This window comes from Kwoniella dendrophila, chromosome 11, assembly GCF_036810415.1.
Source record: "Kwoniella dendrophila CBS 6074 chromosome 11, complete sequence".
Lineage (NCBI taxonomy): Eukaryota > Fungi > Basidiomycota > Tremellomycetes > Tremellales > Cryptococcaceae > Kwoniella > Kwoniella dendrophila.
The window spans coordinates 1,154,602-1,179,294 of NC_089486.1; the positions used below are offsets into that span (position 1 = coordinate 1,154,602).

The following is a 24,693-nucleotide window of genomic DNA, read 5'->3' on the forward strand; positions in this document are numbered from 1 at the left end:
ATTGCAACAAGTGAGCGCGACATTATACGAGCGATCCTATTCCTTAAAAACGATTAGAGAAAGTCACACAATCTTTTTGATCATCTAACAAATAAGTTAGAGCAGAACAATGCATTAGATAGGAAATTTGGAAAGAAATATGCGAAATGATTAATGATAAAAATATCAAAACTGAAAAACTGAAAAACAGAGAACGAATTTACAACCCGAATATTTACTCTTCATCTTCTTCACTTTCTTCTTCCTCTTCGTCTTCTTCAATATCAGATTCAGGTTTGGCATTTGCCATAACCCAAGCTTTAGCTCTTTCTTTAGCTTTTTCTTGACCTTTTTCATCACCTATTCTTTGTTCAATTGTTAATAACTTTTTGAATAAGAATCTATTTCACCAAAAAAAGCAATTTCGATTGTTAGTCAGTGATTTCAAAGTTATACAAGATAAATTGATGATCGGATCAATCTATAGAAAGATAAGGTGTAACTCACTTTGCTTTTTTACTTGTTAATTTTTGATTTAAAGCTCTATCAACTAAACCTCTTACACCTTGAATATCATTGATTTTAGCTAATTGATCAATATAAACACCCCATAAATTCAATCTTTTTGGGAATCGATCAACTAATCCTTCAAATAATGTTTTCCCTCTTTCATGATCACCATATTTGAATTCTAATAAGGACATTTTCTCAATTGTTTCGACGTCTACAGTAAAAGTAATTAACTTGACTTGTATAATTGATGATAGGTTCCAACGAAAACTTACGCTTAGATTTATCCAGAGATTTTATAGCCCTAGGTAAAATCGATCTAGCAGATTCAACATCTCCTTTCTTAAGATAATATTCAGCAAATCTAGTCCAAGAATCTGGATAAGCAGAGAATTTCTTGACTATCTTTTTGAATACATCTTCTACGAGCTGTTGTATGTATAGAGTTCATGCATCAGCATACCTTCTTTCAGAACCAGGGTACAAATACATCTGTAAACGAGGAGATAGTGAAGGAAAGTGAATGATTCAACTCACATCATCTTTACCAGAAGCTTGTAAAGCTTCAACGAATCTCAAATGGACAGACCTTGAATCATTATATTGCGAAGCTTCTTTAAAGATTTTATCTATACTATCATTATTACCACTAAAGTTCAATTCGATATTGATTAGTGCCATCCAAATGTTTAATTTTTCTTCTTCTTCACGGTAATTAATCTTTTCTAAAGCTAATTTTCCAATTTTTTTAGCTTTTTCAATTTCATGTAATTGTAAATGGAATGACATGAACTGTATCCATAAATAAGATGAATTTGGTGATGATAATAATGCTCTTTCAAATTCTGAAATCGATTCAGGTCGAACATTATCTGGTGCTGTTGAGGTTAAATCTTCTAATTTTGATTTGCCTTTTCCCTTTGATTTTGATTTTGATATAACAGCTTCATTTGATTGATCTTTGGTTTCATCATCAGATTCAGAATCTTCATCATCAGAAGCTTCAGCATTGCCACCTTCTCCTGTCCAGTCAAATCCACTAGATACAGCTAATCCAGATCCAGCATTATTACTTTTATTGGCTTTCTTGGTAGTTGAAGATACGATAGGGATCTCTACTTCGTCTTCATCTTCATCCTCCTCTTCAACTTCGTCATCCTCGCCTTCCTCCTCTTCCTCATCGTCTTCTGCCTCTTCTTCTTCTTCATCCTCCTCCTCATCATTGTTCATCATAATGACATCCTCATTTTCTTCATCATCTTCTTCACCGATAAGAATCTCATCATCATCCTCTTCTTCGTCATCGTCTTCCTCCTCTTCTTCATCTTCAGCTTGTTCACCAAACTCTTCACCGAAGTAACTAGCTTTGATACCGAAGTTGATCTTTTTCTTTTCGGTGTCAATACTTAAAATCTTAGCTTTAACTTGATCACCTTCTCGGAAAGCTTTAAGGGCTTGTGAAACATCTTGTTTTTTGTTATCGGAGATCTAAACGAACTTCCGATGTAAGCAATCTACGCTTTCCATCTAAGACTATGAAAGGAGTATTTGAAAACATACCTCAGATTTGTGACATAACCCAGATACGTCACTACCTTCGATTCTCAAGAAAATACCATATGCTTCAACCTGAGTCCATTACGTCAGTCAACAAGACCTATGCGCTCGTGTATGGTACCGGCAACTCACTTTCTTGACTTCAGCAACAACCTTTTGACCTTCTTCGAAATCACTTAAACCAAGTTTAGCAACCTTCTTGGCCGATTTAGCGGGATTCCTTCGGAATGTCATCTCAACAGAATTTCTCTTCTCATCAACGCTAGACACGATGTCAGCTGACTGTCTGATTTATAGCATGTCATGAGGTCTGACATACCTAATGATTTTACCTGTCACGAGTTGGTTGACCTCAAATCTTGATTCCCAGTTCTTGACAAACTATATCGAATGTCAGCTTGGACGCTTTTGAATGACGTATGGAGCTGACTTACTTCATCGAATAGTTCCTTGATCATAACTCTTGCAGTCACATCTCTACCGAGACTAACGAAAACACCATGACTAGCAACATTTTTAACTAAACCTCTAATACTTTGACCCTCTTTCAAACCTTTTACATCGCTTAATTCTTCATCAACGACATTTCCTCCTGGAGATATTCTAGAAGGTCTTGAAGATAAATCTATGATTCTCTTTTGTTTATTTACGGCTAAAACGTATACTTTTAATTCTTGATCAACTTTAAATGGTGAATGTCCATCAACCAAATTTGATAAATCGTCAACAGAATCTAAAGGATGTATTCTACCTCTTGATCTATTAGGTAATTGTACCATTGTACCTCTTTCAGTATGTTCAATAATATTACCAACTAAAACTTGTCCTACTTCGATTTCATCTATAGCTTTAACATTTTTAGAAATTCCTGAAGCTGAAGCTTCTTCTTTCTTTTCTTTCTTTGTTTTAGCTTTAGTACTAGTTGTTGAAGGTGTGTTGGATTTTTTGATATTAACGATAATTAAACCTGATACAGGATTTTTAGACACAACAACTAAATCTTCGATTTTATCATTAACTTTTAATGTTGATCTTAATTCATCTATACCCATATGTCTTTGATTTGATAAATTACTTAAAGATAATAATGATGTCAATCCAGATGCATCTAATTTGACAACAACTTGTTCTTCATGTATAGCTGAAACACTTCCCGAAACTCCATCACCAACTTGTAATTTTTCTGCAGCTGATATGACTGGATTTGGTGCCGCTTGTTTAGCTGATACAACAATTCTTTCATTTTCAGGTTGAATATCAAGCACTCGTACATTAACTGATTTCCCGATGTAGAATAGATCGTTGAGGTTTTTGATAAATGTTTGACTGTATGGGAATGGTTAATAAATAGAACCTTATTCGCGAAAAAAGGAGTAACTTACCTTGATTCAGATAAAGGCATGAAAGCCTTGATACCTCCGAACAAATCTACAATACACCCTTTATCCATGATTTTGACTATAACACCTGGTGTCACTTGACCAACTTGAACATCACTGAATCCTTGCGGGATATCATCAGCTGATTCTACCAAAGATTTCTTCAAAGTCAATACCACTCTGTTACGTGCTGGTTCTATTGAGAATACACGAGCTTTGACAGATGATCCTACTTTGAATCGTTTCTCTGGATGTTTGAGTTTGATATCGGCGTAATGATTAGGGAAAACAATACCGTCAACTGAACCGGACAGCGAAATGAAAAGCATTCGTTCAGCAAGTCGATGCACAGTACCCTATACATAAAGAAGATCAGCTATACACCATACATAGGCCCTGCAGCTTCAGCTCACCTTGAGTATCTGACCAATCTTTAATTCTCCAACTTGCATGAACGTCTGATCCAAAACTTTTTGTTCGAAAGAAAGCAAGACAACTCCGTCCAAAGGAGAATGACCAATAACTCTAGCTCTGTGAAGTGTGCCAGCTTTGTACTGACCAGTACCATTCGACAAGACAGCTACACGTTCATCAGAAAGATGACTAATCTGTAAAAGGAAGTCATTGCGTTAATCTATCACATTGCTTCCATTGATAAATCGAAAGCATCACTTACATGACAGAACCCGTCCAAACCGTCATTTGTCCGACAGATGACACCCCAATCAGGCATGACTCGAACAACCTTGACACTTTGATATAATTTACCGATTGGTATAGCATGTTCCAATGGTGCTTGTTCACCTTCTTTGGTAGGACTTGTTAAACCGACTACGTGAGGTAAAGCGGAAAGAGCGAAGGTAGCAGGTGTTGTAGATTGATTATCGTATATTATTCGTGCTCGAACCTATTTGATCAAATGAGCTTGAGATACATCAAGCCTTTGAAAAGCTGAACGCACCTTTTTACCAATCTTGTACTTATCTTCCACATCGTCTTCTCCTAGTGGCAAATGAGCCAAATCAATCGTACCATCGTAAAATCCGCAAACCTTGACATTTAATCCTGAAGGTACGACAGCAGTGATCAAAGCCGTTATAAGATGTCCAGGTGTCAAGGAGCCAACGGTGGATACTTCGCTTACTGTACTTCGAGTAAGTTCAAGGGGATCAAGAGATAACTGAACAACTCTTCCACCAGCAGTAAGGGATGATACAGTAGCAGGAAGGAGTTGACCAGGAATGAGAGATTTGGCTTATAGGGATAAAGTTCGTCAGTTGAACTAACATTGACGAAAATTGGGGGTTTATTTCACTCACAAGGAATATATTTTTCTACTTCATCTTTACTGATCCAAGCTTCTACACCGGAACTTTCATCTGGATTTAACCCAATACCAACTGTATAACCTTTATCTTCTTCTGATTTAACTTCGCCAACTAAGAAATAACCTTTTTCAATATCTTTTTTAGAAATTTCACTTCCAACTTTTTCAGGTATTAATGTCACTTCTAATCTTGCAGCTAATCTTGTGGTTTCTGTAATTGGATATTGTGAAATGAAAGATTGACTTGCAGTTGGATATAAATTTGTTACTTTTACAGGGAAATATTGACCGGGGAAAAATAACTCTGATAAATCAGGTGCCGAATTATCACTTTCAGATTTCTCTTCTTCATCATCATCATTCTCATCGTTTTCGTTGTCTGAATCTATTGCCATAGCTTCTTCTTCAGCTGTTAATAAGTTGGTCAAAGTATTGGATATTTCTGTTATTGGTACATGTGCTAATAGATTGTTGGGTAATGATAAGATCAGATGTAATGGTAATACTGTATGTACCCTTCCTAGAACATGTGTACCTGGTACAAGTCGTTTGTAATTCAATACTTCGACTCCTATAAACACAATATTTAGTCAGTGAGACTTTCTGTAAGATACAAAGACAATTTTGCTTACGAATAGTTTCTTCATCATTCTTTTCCTTTTTCTTCACTTCATTCTTCTTTAATCTTTTTATTTGCCTATCACTCATTTGCTTCTTTCTTTGATTACCTTTTGCAGCAGCCTACATAGCCAAATTTCATATCAGTCAACTATCTTATCTATCAACGATAAATCGTATTTCAACGAAATAGATAAAAGACATAACATACCTCTGCTCTAGCTTCTTCTTCTGCTTCTCTTCTACCTTCAGCTCTTGTTTGTTTAAGTTCTAATGGAGTTAAGCTTGATCCACCACCGCGAGGAAAATCAGTTTCTTCATCTTTTAAAGCTGAAGTGAATGAAGGTGCAGGTCTAGGTGCTGAACTACTTTCACCAGTTTTGGCTTTTTTGATATTTGATGATTCACCATCAGGTTGATTCCTTTTCTTATTCTGTATAGCCATGGCTAACGACTTGTTTCTCAGCCTTTAGGTTTGTTTCAATGATAATACAAGAAAACATCAACGTTGAAGTATATATATGAACTAAAAATTCGAAATATCGCTGTCGAGCTGGTGGGCCTGCTCACTATAATTCTGATTTTCAAAATTCTGGTTTGCTTTCAGGCACAACCAGTAACACGTGCTTAAATGGGGTTAGGAATAGATTATTTTGTTATTGTAATCTCGTTCAATCTTCCAGGTCAACGCGTCAAGTAACTTAGAATATCAAGAATCAAATGTCAATATAAAATTCCTCTTAGAACTCCTACTGTCCTCGCAGTTCAACGTAGAATACTTCGACCGTCAAGATGAGCAGCTCAAATACCAGTGGGCTTGTCCCAGGACCTTCTGCTGGACCTTTAACTACGCCAACGAAAAGAGCTGCTTTTGCTGCTTCAGCTGACGCTGGACCTAGTAGAGCTAGACCAGCAGGCGCTTCACCGGCTTATGTGAGTTTGAATCGGAGAAAACGATTTAAAGGATTAGGCTGAATATAGGAGATGGATGTAGAGTTCAAGAAGACATTCATTATATGGGGTTGAAGATAGAGTAGTTGTTGAGTAAGCTAGCAATCTCTCACGCCATAGAGCTTAGCTGACTATGCATTACAGTCCAGGCTCACGAATATGGAAAGTTGGATTCTCTGGTGAACCTGATCCGAGATCGGTGTTTTACGCTTTAGACCCCAATGATGCAGAACAAACCCAAGCAACTGAAGCATGGGATCTTGATCCTTCGCTTATGAAAGGGGTAAATGGTAGATCAGAAGGAGATAGATTGATAGGTGTGAGAGTGATAAAGAAGTTAAGGGAGACTTTCGTAAAGTATGTCAGCTGCTTCAAGTTCGATATGAGAAAGCGTGAGAACAGCTAGCTGATGGTGCCCTTGATAGACATCTGATGACGGATTCGAAAGCTAGAAAAGTAATAATATTGGAGAATACATATCTACCCATAAGCGTGAAAGAACATATAGCAAGAGCTTTATTCGACAATATGCAGGTATGTCTTGCTCTGCTGGAACACTCACAATGCCATGAAATTGACGAAATATTCATAGGTACCCAGTGTATCGTTTACACCTTCGAGTCTGCTTGCTTTGGCAGCATGCGGCAGAATAACGGGTCTAGTGGTAGATGTAGGATGGTTGGAAACTACTGTGACACCTGTGAGAACAATTTCCTTTCATGCTTGATCTGAGAGCAGACGCTGACACATTGGATTACTCAGGTATACCATTCTCGTCCATTATATAATTTATCAAGATCGACGCATTTAGCTGGAAGGAAGCTTCATCAGCATTTGCGTACATTACTTCATCATCACGCCATATATATTCAGCCGCCTTCATCATTAGGCAACATACACGATCGAGCTCGTACGCAGGGCATCTCTTTAGATCTCTTAACCGATGAATTGGTCGAAAGAGTACTGACAGAAGGATGCTTTGCTGGGAATTTGTATTCTGAGAAAGGGACTCCGGACCAAGCAATGGATGTCGATGAGCCGTCAACAGAAGTACCCGATGAAGGGAATGAATCATTTAGAATAGCTAAGGAATGGAAGAAGCGGTACGGAAGTTTATCGAACGCGAAAGACATGGCATTCCGGGTAAATACAAAGCAGGGTCTTGGTTCAGCCACAACAATAATACCTGGCTGGATCAGAGAAAGGGTGGTTGGAATTCTTTTCACGGAAAATGAGGAATCTGAGAATCCATCTATTCCAAGGCTGATATTGGATTGCATCTCAAAAGTAAGTTGCTGAAACAATACTTCTTCGAATCCCAACTGATGTATACATTTCCGACTTGAATAGCTTCCAATCGATCTTCGTCCAACATTCATCTCCTCGTTGTTGATAACGGGCGGTACAGCGTCTTTACCAGGATTTATACCGCGTCTTCGAGTTTCTTTATTGCATCATCTGCTACCACAACTCTCATTTGATCAAGACCAAATGATGAACTCCCCTTTGGGTACGAAGGAAAATAGGAAGGAGGAAACTATATCATGGAGAAGGAAAAGTAAAGAACCTTATAACGAGATTTATGGTTTATCTAGTAAATTAACTATTATAAATGATCCTGCACCACTTGATGGATCAAGCTCAGAAGGAGGAAATAAAGGTGGTAAATGTCCTAGATGGACTCCTGGATTGATGAGCTGGGTAGGAGGTTCTTTAGCTGGGTAAGTCTTGAGTACACGCCTGATATGGTTTTTATAATGACAGACTGAAGCTTATATATTTATTTTCCATTCTCTCCCAATAGGGCACTAAAAACATCTTCGCATGAAATTACCAGAGAAGCATATGATACCTCAATATCAATTTCAATCGCTCGAGGTGAATTATTCAGAGAAGAATTAGAAGAAAATCTAGTTGATTCACAAATCAATTTAAAGGAAGTTGAAGGTATAAATATTGAAGATTTGAAAGTTGGTCAGGCGAACAAGTACGAGATTGACGAGAGTAACGAGCTTAATAAACTCATTTCCAAGAGGAAAAGAGGTTGGAAAGATAATGCCAATTTATTTGATTGGTCAAGGGGGTCTATCAAGGCTTAAATTCATAGATTTGGCCGATATGCCTTGCTTATCGATTGAGAATAGGAAATTCGGTAATATCAGGATGTATAGTTACAGGTTGCATATCTGAATACCAATATTCCGTATCAATTGTTTGTACGTTTGTACATATATTTACATATATAATAGCCTATGTTTCAAGATGGTATGACAACATTGTATCATCTCTAATGATCTGGCCATGCGCCTTTCGCTAACCGAGCTGACAAACCGATACTCAAGATCCCTTGAGGATCTGAGAGATAGGAATGATCCCCATTGAGCTAATTCTGCTTTCAAGTTTGATGCAGCTAATATCTACCTAATCCCTGATACGATTGTTCAGTCACTTCTTGATGTCACTCGGTTTCCTGTCTTTTCTCGTGGGTTGATTTGAATTTCTCTTAGCCCATCTAAGACCACAAGCCTAGTTTGTTAAATGAAAAAACAGATGTGTCAGTAGAGCAGTGATGAATGACTTTTCAACGAGAGAATTAAGGGTGAGAGATTTACATTACATAGAGTTTTCGGACCTAGCGGACCTTTTCTCCATTCTGGTGAATCAGTCCTACCACAAGTAACACAAACGTGCATACCTTCGCCACCACCACCTTCTTTACCATTCATGTTAGCATTTGATTTTTTTCTCTTCTTTTCCTTTTCTTTATTATCTTTATTCGATCCACCTTCCTTTGGCGGTCTACCTGTTTTACCTTTGGGTTTAACTACGTTCGTTGACTGGGCTAAGTTTGCATTTGAAGAACCGATATTTCTTGTAGGCGAAGATGATCTTGATGACGATGGTGATGAAGCTGATGATGATGGCGAGGAAGATTTCGCATATCCTGTTTGTTTGGTTGGCGATGTATTTGGGTTAGACGATTTTCGTGCTGAGTAGATTGATACAAGATCAAATGTCAGTCGTTGAGATTTACTTCATATCCTCGAATAGGAATGAATTGTTTGCTTGGTCAAGGATTTGGATTGGATAGATTACTTACATGGTACATCCTCATCCAGATCCAACTGTAATTCTCTCAATTCCTCTCTAAGCCTTTCATTCTCCAATTTAAGCTCTAAGAAGGCGTCCAGTCTGTTTATGTCCAGTTCCATAATCTGGATCAGCTATCCTATCATCTGAACTGAAATAGCAATCGATTTTCCGGTGAAAATCTCAAACTCACGTTTGATGATTTCCGTTACCACTATTACCATTTCCATTTCCATTTGAACTTGAATTACCATTCGATGAAGAATTATTATCATTGTTATTACCATTTGAATCGTAAGACGGCTCATTCACTCTTCTACCCATTACCCAAATTGCCTTACCTTTCATACCATTTGATTCATTTGTATTGTTCTGTTGAACTACTGTTCCGTTCTGTGAAGTCAATCCAAAATTTTCTGTTCCTGATATAGGTGGTAAATCATCGCCTAATCCACTTGCATGCGCTCTTAATTCCCATATGATCGGTATACCTCCATTCTTTTTCGTTGTTGAAGAAGGATTTCCATTATTATGGTTATTAGGGTTAGAGCCAGTTGAGTTAGAGTTGGAAGTAGAATCATTTGAAGAAGAATCAGGTGAATTGTAAGTTGATGAATTTAAAGGTGATATCATTCTGACATAGGTGGTCTGTGAATCACCTAATGAAGGAGATAATGATGATGATCCACCATTATTACCAGCAGCGGCATTACTACTTGATGAAGTTGTTATGGTAGTGGAAGATGATGCATGATGTGGTAATGAAGGTGTTAATAAGTGATGGAAGAATGTCTGTATTTGTGAGTGATCAGCGGCTACGATAGAAAATCCCGTATGTTAGTTATTTCAGAACCCTCATCAGGATACTCTGAAAGTCACCTACCGGAAACGTATTCAAGGAAATCTTTGCCTTCTAAGTCAGCAGGTTTTTGTCCTAGCATTTCCCCTACAGCAGGTGAACTATATATTATCTATTTCAAAGTTAGACAGATTAGACTGAATGACTTGAGCCATGATAGAATGATGCTGTGATCATCACTCACTTTCCAGCTCCATGATGTGTTGGTCTGTTGATCACTTGTCTTCCTCGTTAAAACAGGTTTTAGACAAAATATCGTACCACCAACTAATTCTTTTAACAATATTTCAGGCCATTTCTTCCTCCTTGTGAACTGCCCCGATTCAATTCGTCAGCATGTATCAACGGATGATAAGACTGAACTACTATTGAATTTACCTCGGCAGCACCATTTGTAGCAGATTCTCTATCTTCATTATTTGATGTCATGTAATTCGCACCAGCCAATGAAGAAGCTAGTAAAGACATCTTTGGGGAAGTTCCTTGATTTGCCTTCAATTTGGTGTGTTTTCAAGCAGTCTCAAATGGAAAAATTGCACAATTCCTCTGTTTTTGCTGTTTTTTTTTTTTTTCACTATATAGTTGGGTGTTTTCTTGGGGGATTAGAGTAAAAGTAATGATGGTTCTGTTCTGATTTGTTTACAACATTGGTTTTCCCTCTTTTCAAGCTAAAAAAGCATGTATAATTCCCAGTGATGATTGTACCGGTTGTCACCATCAAAAATACAGTCATTTCAACTATCATTTCAGGGTTCACTGCTTCTTCCACGTGGAGTGACGCAATTTACCATTGAACCGGTAATTAATATTATTTAACGCATTAATTGACAACAGAAGATCTCAAGATAATTAACGATAACAAATTAAAAATAACTTTTATGGGAATCCCGAGACATTTTTTCATTTCTTTTGCTGTTTGACTCAAGTTCATATAGCATCGGAACTGTGCAAACACTGCCGTTACCGTGGTCTCTCTCATACTACTTCAAAAGATAAGCAAATGCATGAGAAAGAGCAGACTGCTCAGACCGTACCAGCAAGGCTGAACATTCCGCTCAGAATCGAAAGTGTAAAATCGTGTAGCCAAACACAAATGCCACATACTCCAAGAACCTGTTTCATCTTTTCTTAGCATATTCTTGGAGATATTGCTTGATTGTGTCATCATCAACATCCATTGATTGACCTTGTGATGTTCGTGATCTAGCTAAATTCGATAGAGCAGTCTCGACGAAAGCTGTTGCGCTTGAGGAGTAGTGGATCAGTATATCGATAATTTAGTTGATCTTGTGCTTCCACAGAGAAGATCAAACAAAAGGCGTTTTATACGGCAAACAAAAACGATTGTTGACTTACTTGGATCCCTCTTGGAGTAGAGTCGCGGCATACTCCGTAAATTCCTTGAACCTCTTCTGATTTGCATCATCCATTGAAGAGGTACTCTTACTTCCTGCTCCACCAAAATATACCCTGCGTGTAGGATGGTCTTCATCACTACTCTCAAATGCGTTATCATTCTCACTGTGCCATCAGAAAACGTGGGTCAACATCTCTCCCTAATCCGCGCTGAAAACCCAGCGGAATAGAATACCCTTACTCATCTTGCGAAGCTCGAGATTGAGACTCTCTCCTAAGTTTTTTGATATCCGAAAGACAAAAATCTTGCGTTGATTTACTATTAGTGTCCACAATGGTTTAGTCAGGTGTACAGAAGTTTAGTACCTACTTCTCTCGTTCCTCAATGACAAACAAGGGGCAGGTGCGAAAGAGAAATGCTCAAATACTCACATTTGGTTTTCTGACATTGTATACTAAGTGGAGACTATCTGTTATTGGGCACTTAGTGTCAGTCACAAGGTGCAACAAGTAGATGAAAATGTGAAGTGATGTTTAGACCAAAATACGTAAAGATGGTGGCAAAAGCAATGGGCAACGAGAGAGTGTTATATATATGCTAGGTTGGCGGTCATGACTCTCCTGCAGTAATTACAATATCCATTGTTCGCCTTCTTCTGATAGTCGTATGTAGACAAAGAGACTACGAAGGCTCGCCATTTTGCAAATCACACAGGTTAATCCTTTATTCCCTGAGAACGCTACTTCGCGCCACTTGAACTGTCAATGAAATGTTAACGCGACAACAGTGGGTCTGGAAGTGTGTTACATTCATAATATCCTGTATATAAATGTGGATGTCGCTATTATCTATCATGAGGTATGTGATTACCAATTTCTAGTATTCATTTCAATGATATTTGAATGGATCCTTGGATTCTTCTGAGTTCCTCTTAAATTGGCACCAGCAGCAGTATCATCATAATTTGAAGCAGCGATATCACAATTGGTACTATTGGCGTTCAATCTCATACTCTTCTCTTTCAATAAAGGTTTGATAAATTTATTTAGTGAATAGTTGAATAATGATATTAGACAACTACCAAATAAACTTGCAGCCACTAAAGCGATCAAACCTGGTGAACCAGCTGAACCCCACCTGTGAAATCCACTTGTTGACATGGTTGAAGGTGGTTTATATAACAATGATCCTATTGTCGGACCTAGAATTGAACCTATACCTCGAGCTACTGATAAACCTATATATCGAAATTCTCTATCTGATTAGCTTTTGACATCAAATCGTCTTATGGATGACTTGATCTGTTCGTTCACACAGTGCTGAATGTCGTATGTGATATTACGATAGGGAGAACCATAAACTTACCAGACCATAATAAACTCATTTTCTCTTTGTCTAGACTCTGATCACCAAGTAATTCATGGGCAGATTGTGACCACATTGAGGAGAATCCACCTGTGATCAATCCAAAAGAAATTGCGAATGGCATCAATACTTTTATACCTAAATAGTCTTGATTGAAACCCCAGAGAAACAAAACTAAAATTAAACCTAATCCAGAACTAAAACTCATAGCTAAACTTGGGCTGATTCTCTGTTGATTTCAACGGCAAAAACAAGCCATTGAGTTTGAGTAAGAAGATCGAAAAGATAACAGATGAGTATAAAATACGGCGGAAATTCATGGTTATAAGCTTAAATGATTTTTACCGAATGTATGGAGTATGACTGAAGTACTAACGTCTGTTATATGCCCCCATAAAATTTGCGAAATCAAACAACTGACGTTAAAAGCCCCTAAGAGACCGGCTCCAGTTGCTGAACTCAAAGTATCAGAAAATCTCGGTAAGAATAGAGCCACGTTACTGAATGAGGATAAACATTCTTTTCAGTTATCCACTGAGTTGGTATAAAAGCAGAAAGTCAGGAAAAGTGTTACTCACAAATAGCCGAACGATTGTAATAGAGTCGCAAGAAAGAGAAATAAGAAGCCCCAACTTGTAAAAAAAGTTTGAAAGAAATTAGGCATTGGCATTCTAATAACGTTCGATTTGCTTGATATAGGTACTCTTGGTTTTACGAAAGATATTGTCATTCCCTGGAAAAGTGGATGTCCATCAACGGAACATTTTTGCAGTGTCGACACAAACACCTCCTAGATTTATGCTACACTCACGGAGATCACAGCGGTTGATATAGCGAATATCCTTAAAGACCATTTATATCCCAACTTATCGAGAAATAAATCATATAAAAATGGCATATACTGTTGTATGCAAAGGTTTCCCAGGATCAGGTTGTCCTGCTATTCTTGAAATAGAAAGTCATGTACTTACAACACCACCAACACCTCCTCCAGAAAAAATCAATCCAGTAGCTATACCTTTACGCTTATCAAACCATCTGCGTTGTAAATCTCAATTGTGTCAACGGTTATTCGGGCGAGCTATACGATGCCTCAAGCCGGCAAATGTGATACAAGAGGAAGGCGATATGTTGTGAGGGAATTAGTCGAAAACTCACTCTGGAATCCATCTCACGATTGGGAATGCGCATAGAGCGCCAGAAAGCCCTGTTGATTGTGGCAATTGTCAAATGTCAAACTTCAAAGTCCCTCCTATTGATGTCTCCTTTGAAGATGGCTCTTACCTGGACCAACACCCTGAAAAATGATAAGCAATTTAACATCTTTAACAAAACTTGCAACCAACAAGGAACTTGAGCAAAGTATCATTCCAGCCCACATGGATGGTCTCATTGATCTTGGGAAATGGTTATACAGATAAAGTAATGGAATACCTGCTGAATCTGATGATGGGAATGATGAGGAAATTGGCTTAGCGTTGATTCATTATGTGCTTGACGTCATAACAAAGTATGATTGTAAACGGAAACAGGCAAAAAAAAATATTGAACAGGATTGAATGAGTATTTACTCACATCCAAAGAACAGCGATAAAGTTCCAATCAAGGATATTTGAGGCTCTGATGCTGACCGAAAGTCCTATGAAGATCCGAAAAACAACTTAAAATCAGTTCTTAACATCTCCCGATATGAACAGCGTTTCCAGCAATAGCAGGGAAAAATATGAGCGTTCTGACTCAAACGGAAAAAGGAGTCCTTCCGTGACCAATTTGGGATCTTAACTTACCGGTGACGCAGCATAATATTTAAGATAGATACCAGTGGAAAACAATGGACCAAAGAATAGCATTTCTTGAATGAATGATGCTATAACGTAAAACCAAGCTTCTCTACTGTTATCTATATCAGGTAAACTAGGTAACTGCCTTTCGTTGTTGACACTATTATCGTTGACATTATTCTCCCCTTGCCGTGCTAAATTTAATTCATCTTCATTAGAATTGCTTCGAGCTACTGGTTGTATCTCGCTCATTCTCTTCTGCTTTGCCTTCAGGTTTGACAAATGTGAAGACGAACAAAATATTTGAGGAATCGCCAAATCTTGTGTTAACCTATTTGTACTCTTTGTTTCGTTTTCTGAAATGTTATCGAGATCTGGAAGCCACCGGTGACGTTTGGCTAGACCATCTATGGTTTACGTACTGATCAGTCCAAATAGACGATTGAATGCACTATCACAAGACACTTCTAGATACCTTATATCACTTATTGTTCGACCTAATTCTGACCCTTGTTGCAAAATACCTCCACCTCGCCCTCATCATGCTGAATAATCTTATCATTATATGATCATCCGAAGATATGGGATGTAGGGTAAACGTGATGTAATTACGTAAGGATAACTACCTTGTAATGTTCTCACAGACGTGCCTTGATCTTGTCATGTTGACGTCAGTCGATCGCATTTGGGATCTTTTCTTCTTCTTGTTTTGATATAACCATCCTGCTTTTTGCTTCGATTATAACCTGAACAGCTTTAGCAGGACCACAGAGTATCAGATTAGAATATAGAACTTAAGATGCCACCCAAATCTGCACCACCGCCTGAATCAACAGCACAATTAGGACTTCAAGAATGGTTGAAGCTTCTGACCACGAGAGGTGTTGACATGAGAGTATCGATGGGTTTAGCAGCCAAGATGTGAGTTCAACCAAAAAAGCAAAGCACATTGTGGCTGTCATATACTACAGCAGACTAATACAGAATGGCAGATACAAATCCCATGGAACGGTCGAAAGGCTTTCATCCATTACTCCGCAAAAACTAGCGGGATTAGTCGAAGATAAAGAAGCCAGAAAATTAGTTTCTAATGCTTTGAGAGGCTTAGCAAGTGGTGAAGTGAGTGAATGTTCCTGTCAGCTGAGTCATACCGTCTCATTTCTTGTTATAGCTGACGAGGTACCCTTTTGATAGGCTGTCACGAAAAAGCGTGGAAGAGACAGTGATTTACTCGAACCTTTAGCTAAGAGGAGAGCAGATGAAGATAATGTTCCGCTAGATATAGACTTTCATCCTATAGTGGATGTTGAGGTAAGTTCGGGCTGTTCCTACATTTTATGCTTCGGCCTTTACATCGTGGCAGAAGGCCTATCTAGATCAATTAGCTTGCTGATACATAGGATATTTACTAGCATCTATTACCCCTAGCGTTAACAACGAATCGAGCACCAGTATCAACAGCATGGGCATATACTATATCGCGTAAATTAGGGTTTGACGTGGCTGAATCATTATCACTAGCACATGTTTATGTACATGTATCAAGTTTAAAGCATGCTTTAATGTTAGGGAATATCTTAAATGAACAAGAAACAAGAGAAGCTAAAGAAGAAATAGAAGAATTACCTGGTGGTGAATTGAATTTACCTTCAAAATTTAGAAAAACAAATTCACCTCAGAAGAAGAAACCATATTTCAGACAGAAACAAAATGAAGACGATAATGTAACGATCAGAGAAAGTTCTCAGCCTTGGATAGGTATTATGCGAGCTAAGTGAGTAACTCTGTTCTACTCTAGCCTTCGAGATCGCAGAACTGGTTTAGCTGATAACTCTTACGCTCAGGATGTAAGCCAGTCAAAATCCTATACTCCCAGAGTCACTCCAACCAGCTAATATAACTATGATCTCACCTCAGACCGATAATAGAGAGACCTGATGGAACTGTGAGGGCTATACAGAAAGGTGTTCCCGTTGGACCAGGGCAGGTGAGCTGAATGACTGTATGGTTTAAACCACATCAAACCTGACTAGTTTTGTTATTGCTCAGGCGTACCTATACATAACGAAAGCGTTCAAGGATTATACGCCGCATGTAATGGGCGCTTTAAAGCTAGTGGCAGACTCTTACGATCCCCAGGAACTGAATAGAATGGCAGGGCATATGTATGTGAGTGGGATCTTAAAACCATCTTTTCTCTTACCGCTGGAGGAAAACAGCTCACATTGCAATTCGATTGTAGAATGAGTTCAAGCCAGATGTAGTTGAATGGGGACAGAAAGGCACGTTAGAACTTGCAAAAGTACTTGATCAAGTGAAGTCACCAATAGAAGAACATACTTCGGAAGACATAGAGGGTTATCCTGTAAAATCCGATCCATCCGATCCAGTAACACCGATAAGTAAACCTCAAGATGAATTACCCTCGTCACCGTTATCGGATATCAAAGATGAGCAAACCACCCCTAAAAAAGAAATCAAAGAGGAATTATCGGTTGAAGAATATGAAGCTTTGTTAGATGCACAAGATGGTCCTGGCGGATTCCTGGAAGGGGGTGATATATATGGCGCGGAATACCAACCTTCTTAGTGGATCCGCGATATGCCTTCTTGTGTAAAGCTGGCGTTTGGTTTGATATGCTTTCATGCATATGTTGCACATCTGAACCCTGTGGTGCGATATTCTGGGACTGCAATATACTGCATGAATCTATTGTATCCTCGTATCTTTGTAGTGGATGCGATGCTGTGCTATCAAAAGAAAGAGGTAAGCTGAATTCCCGTTCCTGACCCGATAAAATGACGCGATAGGGGGATTTAAGAAGTGTAGGAATATAATGCTGTGTTGAGGTTAATCCGCAAGGGATAAGCTTGAACAATCTCCCTTCTTGCTCTCATTCTTTTCTCATTCTGACACATATGATCTAGACTACTTTTTGTATTGGAGACCCTGCACAATAATCAAAGGGGTATCATGACAGCGATTATTGTCCGACTTCCTCTCAACAATCAGACTTCCCGGCATGGTATTCTTATAGGTTTTTCCTCCGATATCCGATCACTTACAAGAAGAACGACAATCCAGTGCAAGGCACGTTAGAATACATGCTCAAATTATTATTACCTTGACGTCAAGGCTGTACCTTCAGATTTTACGAGAAGGAATGGGAAGATGACTTGCTTGTGTCCTGCTAGATTTTCATTATAGTGCTTACCGCACAGCTACACCGCTTCAGTAATGAAGAATGAGACGTATTCATGCAGTACCTGAAAGATTCTCACCGTTTCTTAGCAGCTTAACCAATCTCTGTATTTGCTGGTCCAGACTATCCAGTAGAAGCAGTACTGACAGTAAGAGACTTGTATAGGTGTCATTTACATAGGGAGAGGTATTGACAGATTTATTCAAACCCTATTTCACAAAGATACTTATACATAACTTTAGGCGGTCGAATCAGTTCAAGGCTTTATTTCGTATATGATACAAGATCCAACACGATAATACGAAAATACTAGTGAATTGGCTGACCTATTTCTAAAAGGTTCCTTTGCCCTTCTTGATTTAACAGCTCTGAATACAATCAACAACCGGCAAACAGCTATCGCTAGCTTTATTATCTGTTAGTGCAACTCGGTCGGTAGAACTGGTCTCAGCCAAACAAGATATTTTGGTCCTCTTGAAACGCCAGGCGGTATGTTTCGCTGCACTCTCTCACCCTTATCCCGACTTCTGCTTCTCGCCTTATTATCAGTATTATCGATCCCTAGTGGAGTACACGCAGATACGGGGAAAACACTATTCAACGTTACTGTATCAGACCAGTCACCTACAATAACATATTCCCCATCCAGGTCTGGACCAATAGATCAAACTTGGAATTCAACGTATAGTGGATCATCTTGGGGAAGTTATACGAATCAAACTATAGGTCAAGGGATATCCTCACATTATACAACGCATATAGGTGCAAATGCATCTTTAAGCTTCTGGGGGACATCAGTATATCTATGGGCAGACGTGAAAAATGCACAAGATTTACAAGTCACGATAGACAAAAATCAGACAACCAAAAAGATAGATGGTGGTTATATGTTAGATAACCTATCAGATAGTTGGCACATACTGAATGTCAACGTGGTGGGAAATGGTGGTGTCAGATTGTATGGTGTCACGTTTACAACTGGAATAGGTGAAAATGGGTAAGTAAGCATGCCCGCCTCATCATCATCTGTACTTTCGCCCAACGTGTGTTTGATATATCTGATGTGACTTTTCAATTGATGGAATAGCGCTACACCGGTCAACTCTACTGTTCAAGCTATATTTGGAGAGAAGCAGATAAATGGAATGTTTAGTCAATCCAGTGGACAATGGGAGACTGCAACTTTAGTTGGCGGCGGGGGTGAGTGATATCTTCATCAGCAGTATTGAGTGAGGAATGACTACATGCTGAAATCACTGATTGCTGATCGAGATGACATGGTTCGGTTGTATAGGAAATCAAGCTATGCAAACTTATAACAGACTTGATAGTTATACACCAGGATCAAAGTTGATATTTCAACCACCATCAAATACATCATTCATATTGTTATATGGATCGGTAAATTTTGATCATGGTCAATTTTCTGTATCTCTATCATCAACAAATTTACCTAATGTAGCGACCTCTGGAGGTGATGGATCGACAACAACAACTACAACGACGGTTGGGGGTATACCTTCAAATCAGAATTTCTGGGGTGGAAGTCCTTGGATTTCAACAGATCAAGTTTTATACTATGCGAATTTAGATCAAAAATCTCAATATACTATAACGGTCGAAAATCAAGGTCAAGGTAAACCATATTGGGATATCTCTAAAGTCGTCTTTGTGCAAGCTCAAGGGTGAGTACGGGGAATTTTTGTATTTGGGAGAAAAACAAAAAAGAATCATTCTGATATGACTTTGCTTCGTAGTGGTAGTAACAGCAATAAAAATTCCAGTAACACAGCAGCTATAGCAGGAGGAGTAGTAAGTGAATCATCTTTTTGACTTGTTAAAAGTTAATACTGCAAAATATACTGTTCACTGATTCCGCTTACTGTACAGGCTGGCGGTGTAGTAGCTCTAGCACTTATTGCTATAGTATTATGGTTCTTCTTGATCTACAAGAAAAGGGATTCGCGTAAAAAGAATCAAGAGTACGTCCTGTGAGCATTTAACTCTTCACTCGATCCTGCTTATACTGTCACCCACCTGATCTCAGCTGATTTAAATGATGATCATACTTCAGAACAGACATCTTCGACAATAAGCCGTTCGAGGTAGACCCCTACAGATCTGGATCAGACCGAGATGCTACTGATGCTTATGCTAGTGAGTATCCATATTCTTTACACTATATCGAGTCCCAGTTGTGAAATTTCGTGCTATAAGTAAGAGACATACTGAATACAGTTCATGATTATAGACGCGTCTTCAGGTAGTCATACACCATATGATCGAACACCACCTCCAGGAAATCACAGAGATTCATACATAACGCCTCTATTGCTGGAATCACAACATTCACCTGATCTTTCTCGACAGGGGCATGACTTATACAATTCTAGATCATCGTATGCTTCAGTAAATTCACCTAATCCAAACAGACTATCTATACCGATATCATCTTCGGATGGATATCATTCAACTAGAAATAGCTATCAGGACGGAGGGGGTCCGATATTGTCTGGTATGATCCTACATAATCCTGATCAATCAATCCATTCAGAACAAAGTGATATAGACCAGAATTCGGAGAATGGCGGATCAAGGTCAAGATCAAGATCATCCTTGTTCGGAGTGATGCCGCCTTCCGAGAATCCTAAATCAAGATATGTAAATCAAAGAAGTGGTAATAACAGAAGAAGTAATAATTTCGTACAAGAAAGAGATGCTGGAAGTTTACCCATACCACCCTCAAATCGAAATCAAGAACCTACGGTGATTCCTCCAAGTTATGATCCTTCTTGGGCAGCTGGTAGAGATACAGATCAAACTAGAGATGTAAGATAAGACGAGACAGCATATGGCTTGGATTTTGTATGGAGAACATTTTTTGTATAAGTATGATGGATGCATAATAACCTGAGGCTTCTCTACACAGATTACTATGAGCATTTTGGACATTGAAAATACATCTTAAACATTTGATGTAATATATTTGACTAAAATTCATCCTCATCCATTTCAATAGCATCTGGATTAGCGACTTGTTGATCTTGATCATTTTCTTCAGCTTGATCTATACCATGAGCATTTTGAGTTCTCAATGTACTTGCAACGAAAGCAGGTCCACCTGTTGATTTCTTCTGCTGTGTTGGTGCACCGTTGCTAGATAATTCTCTTTCCATAGCTGCCATTGGATCAGCTGCATCTTTAGCTGTCTCAGTTGGTTTTTCAATCCCTTTGGCTGCTGCTGCTGTTTGAGCTGCAATGAACGATGTTTCCGTATTGAATGCTGCTTGTACAGCTCGTTTGATACGTAACATTTCACGGAAAGTATCTTCTGATCCAGTGTCAACTAATAAAAGACACAAATGGGTTAACGAGATGCTGCATTTAAATCATGTGAAGAAACCATGACTCACCTTCAAATTGATTCCATTCATCCCAAAACTCTTTTTCAACTCTTGGATCACAGAATTGAGAAGCATGAGCATAAATAGCACGTGCTCTATCAATTTCACCTAATTTTCTTTCCATTCTAGCAAATCTTTTACACATTTCGGCCGTCTGTTTATCTGGTAAATTTTCTAAAGCTCTTTCATAAATAGGTCTAGTTGAAGGTAAACCGAAATTTTCTGTTGCTTTTGCAATATAAATTGTAAACATATCAAATTTATCTGAATCTTGTACAGTTTGACATGCTCTATCATATATACCCATTGATCTTTTAGCTAATCCATAATCTTCTTCTAATTTTGCATATAATAAATAAATTGATTTACAGAATTTTGGTGGACAATTCTCTAATGCTTGTTCGAATAAATCTCTTGATCTTTCTAATTTTTTACCACCATATCTTTTAACAAATTTACTTAAATATATATTCCAAATTTCAAATCCAATTGATGGATGGAATAATTCAATTCCCCTTTCATATACTTTGAAACTTTCCTCAAAGTATTTATTCTCTTCAAGGAACAGAGCATAGTTCACTATTACTTGAGCATTGGCAATCTTCAATTCCATAATTTTGTCATAAACTGCTTTGGTAGATTCAACTGATCCTATAGATTCTTCTAAATCACTATAGAATGACCATATTTTGAGTGATTTGAACAGACGCTGTTGAGGCGAGAACGACTAGAGGGGGGAAAGAGGATTAGCCATTGCTATATCACCAGTGATGTATCGACTCACTTCATCGTAGAAATTGATCTTTTTGGGATCTCTCGGTATCGTGGTAGCTCTTTGCATCAATCGAATAGCTTCGTCATAGTTTCTAAGGATTAATTAACGAATTAGCATAACCAATATTGACATCAATAATCTCGTTTAACTCACTCATTCCTCAATTCCAATTCAGCCCATTCACACCAGACTTCAGCTAATTCATCTACACTTTTGAAAGGAACTTTGGTAGCTCTTTCCATGATTTTTCTAGCTTGATTTAGATCCGGTTCATTTTTAGGTTCACCTGTTTCTGGATCTTTACTACCACCTTCTTCATAGAATTTAGCGAAATTGACATATAACGGATATAGAGGACCTGTAGCTTTCCTTGGATTTATAGTATCTAAAGCTTTTATATAAGTTTCAACAACTTTGTCATCTTGATCACCAAATAATGCAATTCTTTTTTCCCATTCAACAACTTCATTTGGATTTCTTCTTAATAAAACTTCATTTACTAAGAAAGGTCTACGATCCATTAATTCTTCAAACGATTTCATTCTGTCATCCAAATCTTTTTCAGTTTCTTCTAAATCAAATTCTTCGTCTTCTAAATTATCTTCATCCGCCAAAGCATCCATCAAAGTTGATATCATAGTTTCAGAGAATTCAGCATAAGCATCAAATATCTGTGTAAAATCTCTTATTGTAACAACAGCTTCTAATCCCCTTTCGAATGTTCTTGTTGCCCGATCAAATTCCCCTCGTTTGATCCAATATGTAGCCAAACCTGTCCATAATCTACCAGCTTGATCTTTATATATCTCTAATCCATCTCGTTCAACTATTCCTTCTACATCGAGTAATCGCGAATTCGACGGATCAGTATCTTCATCATAAGTCAATTCTTCGGGTCCCTTTTTGTTGGTTATTGCATCTTTAGGTTTATACATTTTCCCTTGTTCCACTGGAACAGGTGGTCCCGCTATTCTCATTAATCGTCCATGTATACTTGCTGGTTCTTCGGCTGGTGTAGGTTCAGTTTCATCCGTTGATCCCGATATCTGATCCACTGCGACTTGCTTGGCGGCTTTCAATTCTAACGTCTGTTCTTCGTCCATACCGACTTCATCTGCGTATCTCTCCACCAGCTCTAAGAAATCCACAAACAGCTGATACGGTGATTTGCCTTCCAATGAAGAATACATATTTTTGGCGGCACGTCGAGCGAGAGATAAGAGGTATTTGGAGGCGGCAAGAGGACGAGGAGGGGAAGAGTCAAGAAGATAGGCGATGTGACGTTCGGTAAGACTTGGATCGACCTATATAGGAAGATCAGTATGAACCATGAGAAACAGGGATGAGTGGGTTTGTCGAACATACCTTTAAGAATCTTCTCCAAACCCTTTCACCTGCTTCACCACCAGTTATTTCAGCCCATCTTAGGTATAAACCCCAAATTCTACCATGTAAACTTGGTGGTAAAGTTCTTAAAGCTCTATCAAAAGTTCTTCTTGCATAAGTTCTTTTAAAGATTGATGGACATTTTGGATGAAATAAAATTGATAAATGTAATAACCAAGGTATAGGTAAATGACTTAAGCAATTTATCATTCTTTCACCTATTGAAACCAAAGATTTCCACTCTTCATATCCGATTATACCATCTAAACCTTCGTTTACATTCCATTCATTTGTTTCTTCTGCAGATTCTAATAATTCTTTAACATTAGTTTTAAATCCTGATCCTCTTTTTAAATTTTCACTTCTTGTTTTTTTAGCTTTTGAAGTCAATTCTCCTAAAACATATGATTGTCTCAATAAATAATATGATCTCCATAATTTAAAACTTGTAGGAAATATAGCTAAAGCTCTCTCATATACCATAGTTAATTGTTGTAATCCATCTCTTGATACTTGACTTGATAATGGTCCTAATAATATCTCTTCAGGTGAAGGATTTTCATTTTTAGGTGGTCCATTACCATTTATACGTTCTTTCAACTGATGTATATATGATAACCATGATCTAAGGTTTTCTGGGTTGTGTAATAGGTCTTCCTCTGTAGCTAAGTCGGCTGATGAGATGAGGTGCGGGTATGTAAGAGGTGTAGGTATAGGGAAAGTAAGGGGGAATCGAGAAGAAAGAGAGTCGATGGGGGATTGTTCGACTGCCATTTTGAGAGTCCTCCTATCCTGGAGTCGTTGCGATCAAGCTTTCTCGACCTTTTCAATATAGGGAATATTATATGCAATGTTTAGAACGATGGTGCACGATGTTTAAGCAACATGAACGAAAGAGAGGGACATCGATAGCTACGGTCCAAGTAAGTTGCCACGTGCACGGGAATATACCGGCGTTATGGCTTGTATGTGGTTCTTATCGATAACAATACGTCTGTATATCAATCAAAAATATCAAAGATGCTCGTTATGTATAGCTCATCAATACATATCTACATGGAAGGTAGTGCATATGAATTGGTGTTATCAGCAGATAGCGATAGACTAACCTTCATAGTGCTGTAGGGTCATTGAAACTTCTTCGGGCTGGCA

At 38.2% G+C, this 24,693-nt stretch overlaps 8 protein-coding genes across 8 annotated transcripts; 3 read left to right on the plus strand and 5 right to left on the minus strand.

Annotated features, from left to right (window-relative positions):
• Positions 1 to 214: 214 nt before the first annotated feature.
• On the minus strand, positions 215 to 5,815 carry L201_007987 (uncharacterized protein; the record flags this gene model as incomplete). The annotated part of the gene is made up of 15 exons (XM_066223688.1): positions 215 to 380; positions 487 to 703; positions 765 to 918; positions 1,027 to 1,977; positions 2,050 to 2,118; positions 2,179 to 2,308; positions 2,366 to 2,427; positions 2,481 to 3,372; positions 3,429 to 3,781; positions 3,839 to 4,033; positions 4,102 to 4,332; positions 4,387 to 4,679; positions 4,745 to 5,323; positions 5,385 to 5,493; positions 5,582 to 5,815. 15 exons carry the CDS (start codon positions 5,813 to 5,815, stop codon positions 215 to 217), a joined length of 4,635 nt encoding a protein of 1,544 aa, XP_066079785.1.
• A 347-nt stretch (positions 5,816 to 6,162) lies between these two features.
• L201_007988 (uncharacterized protein) lies at positions 6,163 to 8,420 on the plus strand (the record flags this gene model as incomplete). The annotated part of the gene is made up of 8 exons (XM_066223689.1): positions 6,163 to 6,303; positions 6,365 to 6,414; positions 6,466 to 6,678; positions 6,747 to 6,855; positions 6,914 to 7,021; positions 7,084 to 7,608; positions 7,672 to 8,042; positions 8,126 to 8,420. 8 exons carry the CDS (start codon positions 6,163 to 6,165, stop codon positions 8,418 to 8,420), a joined length of 1,812 nt encoding a protein of 603 aa, XP_066079786.1.
• Positions 8,421 to 8,766: 346 nt separating this feature from the next.
• L201_007989 (uncharacterized protein) lies at positions 8,767 to 10,738 on the minus strand (the record flags this gene model as incomplete). Its single annotated transcript, XM_066223690.1, has 7 exons — positions 8,767 to 8,847; positions 8,934 to 9,310; positions 9,422 to 9,513; positions 9,605 to 10,226; positions 10,295 to 10,382; positions 10,455 to 10,583; positions 10,649 to 10,738. 7 exons carry the CDS (start codon positions 10,736 to 10,738, stop codon positions 8,767 to 8,769), a joined length of 1,479 nt encoding a protein of 492 aa, XP_066079787.1.
• A 650-nt stretch (positions 10,739 to 11,388) lies between these two features.
• L201_007990 (uncharacterized protein) lies at positions 11,389 to 12,075 on the minus strand (the record flags this gene model as incomplete). The annotated part of the gene is made up of 4 exons (XM_066223691.1): positions 11,389 to 11,515; positions 11,627 to 11,791; positions 11,868 to 11,945; positions 12,059 to 12,075. The coding sequence occupies 4 exons, from the start codon at positions 12,073 to 12,075 to the stop codon at positions 11,389 to 11,391; spliced, it is 387 nt and encodes a 128-aa protein (XP_066079788.1).
• A 418-nt stretch (positions 12,076 to 12,493) lies between these two features.
• L201_007991 (uncharacterized protein) lies at positions 12,494 to 15,025 on the minus strand (the record flags this gene model as incomplete). The annotated part of the gene is made up of 10 exons (XM_066223692.1): positions 12,494 to 12,864; positions 12,993 to 13,221; positions 13,369 to 13,492; positions 13,571 to 13,725; positions 13,804 to 13,893; positions 13,964 to 14,030; positions 14,151 to 14,199; positions 14,277 to 14,435; positions 14,568 to 14,631; positions 14,780 to 15,025. 10 exons carry the CDS (start codon positions 15,023 to 15,025, stop codon positions 12,494 to 12,496), a joined length of 1,554 nt encoding a protein of 517 aa, XP_066079789.1.
• A 547-nt stretch (positions 15,026 to 15,572) lies between these two features.
• Positions 15,573 to 17,363, plus strand: L201_007992 (uncharacterized protein; the record flags this gene model as incomplete). Its single annotated transcript, XM_066223693.1, has 7 exons — positions 15,573 to 15,694; positions 15,766 to 15,892; positions 15,968 to 16,084; positions 16,186 to 16,547; positions 16,691 to 16,760; positions 16,823 to 16,942; positions 17,016 to 17,363. The coding sequence occupies 7 exons, from the start codon at positions 15,573 to 15,575 to the stop codon at positions 17,361 to 17,363; spliced, it is 1,266 nt and encodes a 421-aa protein (XP_066079790.1).
• Positions 17,364 to 18,467: 1,104 nt separating this feature from the next.
• On the plus strand, positions 18,468 to 20,814 carry L201_007993 (uncharacterized protein; the record flags this gene model as incomplete). The annotated part of the gene is made up of 7 exons (XM_066223694.1): positions 18,468 to 18,973; positions 19,064 to 19,176; positions 19,271 to 19,661; positions 19,734 to 19,788; positions 19,867 to 19,958; positions 20,051 to 20,133; positions 20,228 to 20,814. The coding sequence occupies 7 exons, from the start codon at positions 18,468 to 18,470 to the stop codon at positions 20,812 to 20,814; spliced, it is 1,827 nt and encodes a 608-aa protein (XP_066079791.1).
• Positions 20,815 to 20,966: 152 nt separating this feature from the next.
• On the minus strand, positions 20,967 to 24,315 carry L201_007994 (pre-mRNA-splicing factor SYF1; the record flags this gene model as incomplete). Its single annotated transcript, XM_066223695.1, has 5 exons — positions 20,967 to 21,322; positions 21,390 to 22,107; positions 22,165 to 22,246; positions 22,309 to 23,459; positions 23,521 to 24,315. 5 exons carry the CDS (start codon positions 24,313 to 24,315, stop codon positions 20,967 to 20,969), a joined length of 3,102 nt encoding a protein of 1,033 aa, XP_066079792.1.
• Between the last annotated feature and the right edge of the window lie 378 nt (positions 24,316 to 24,693).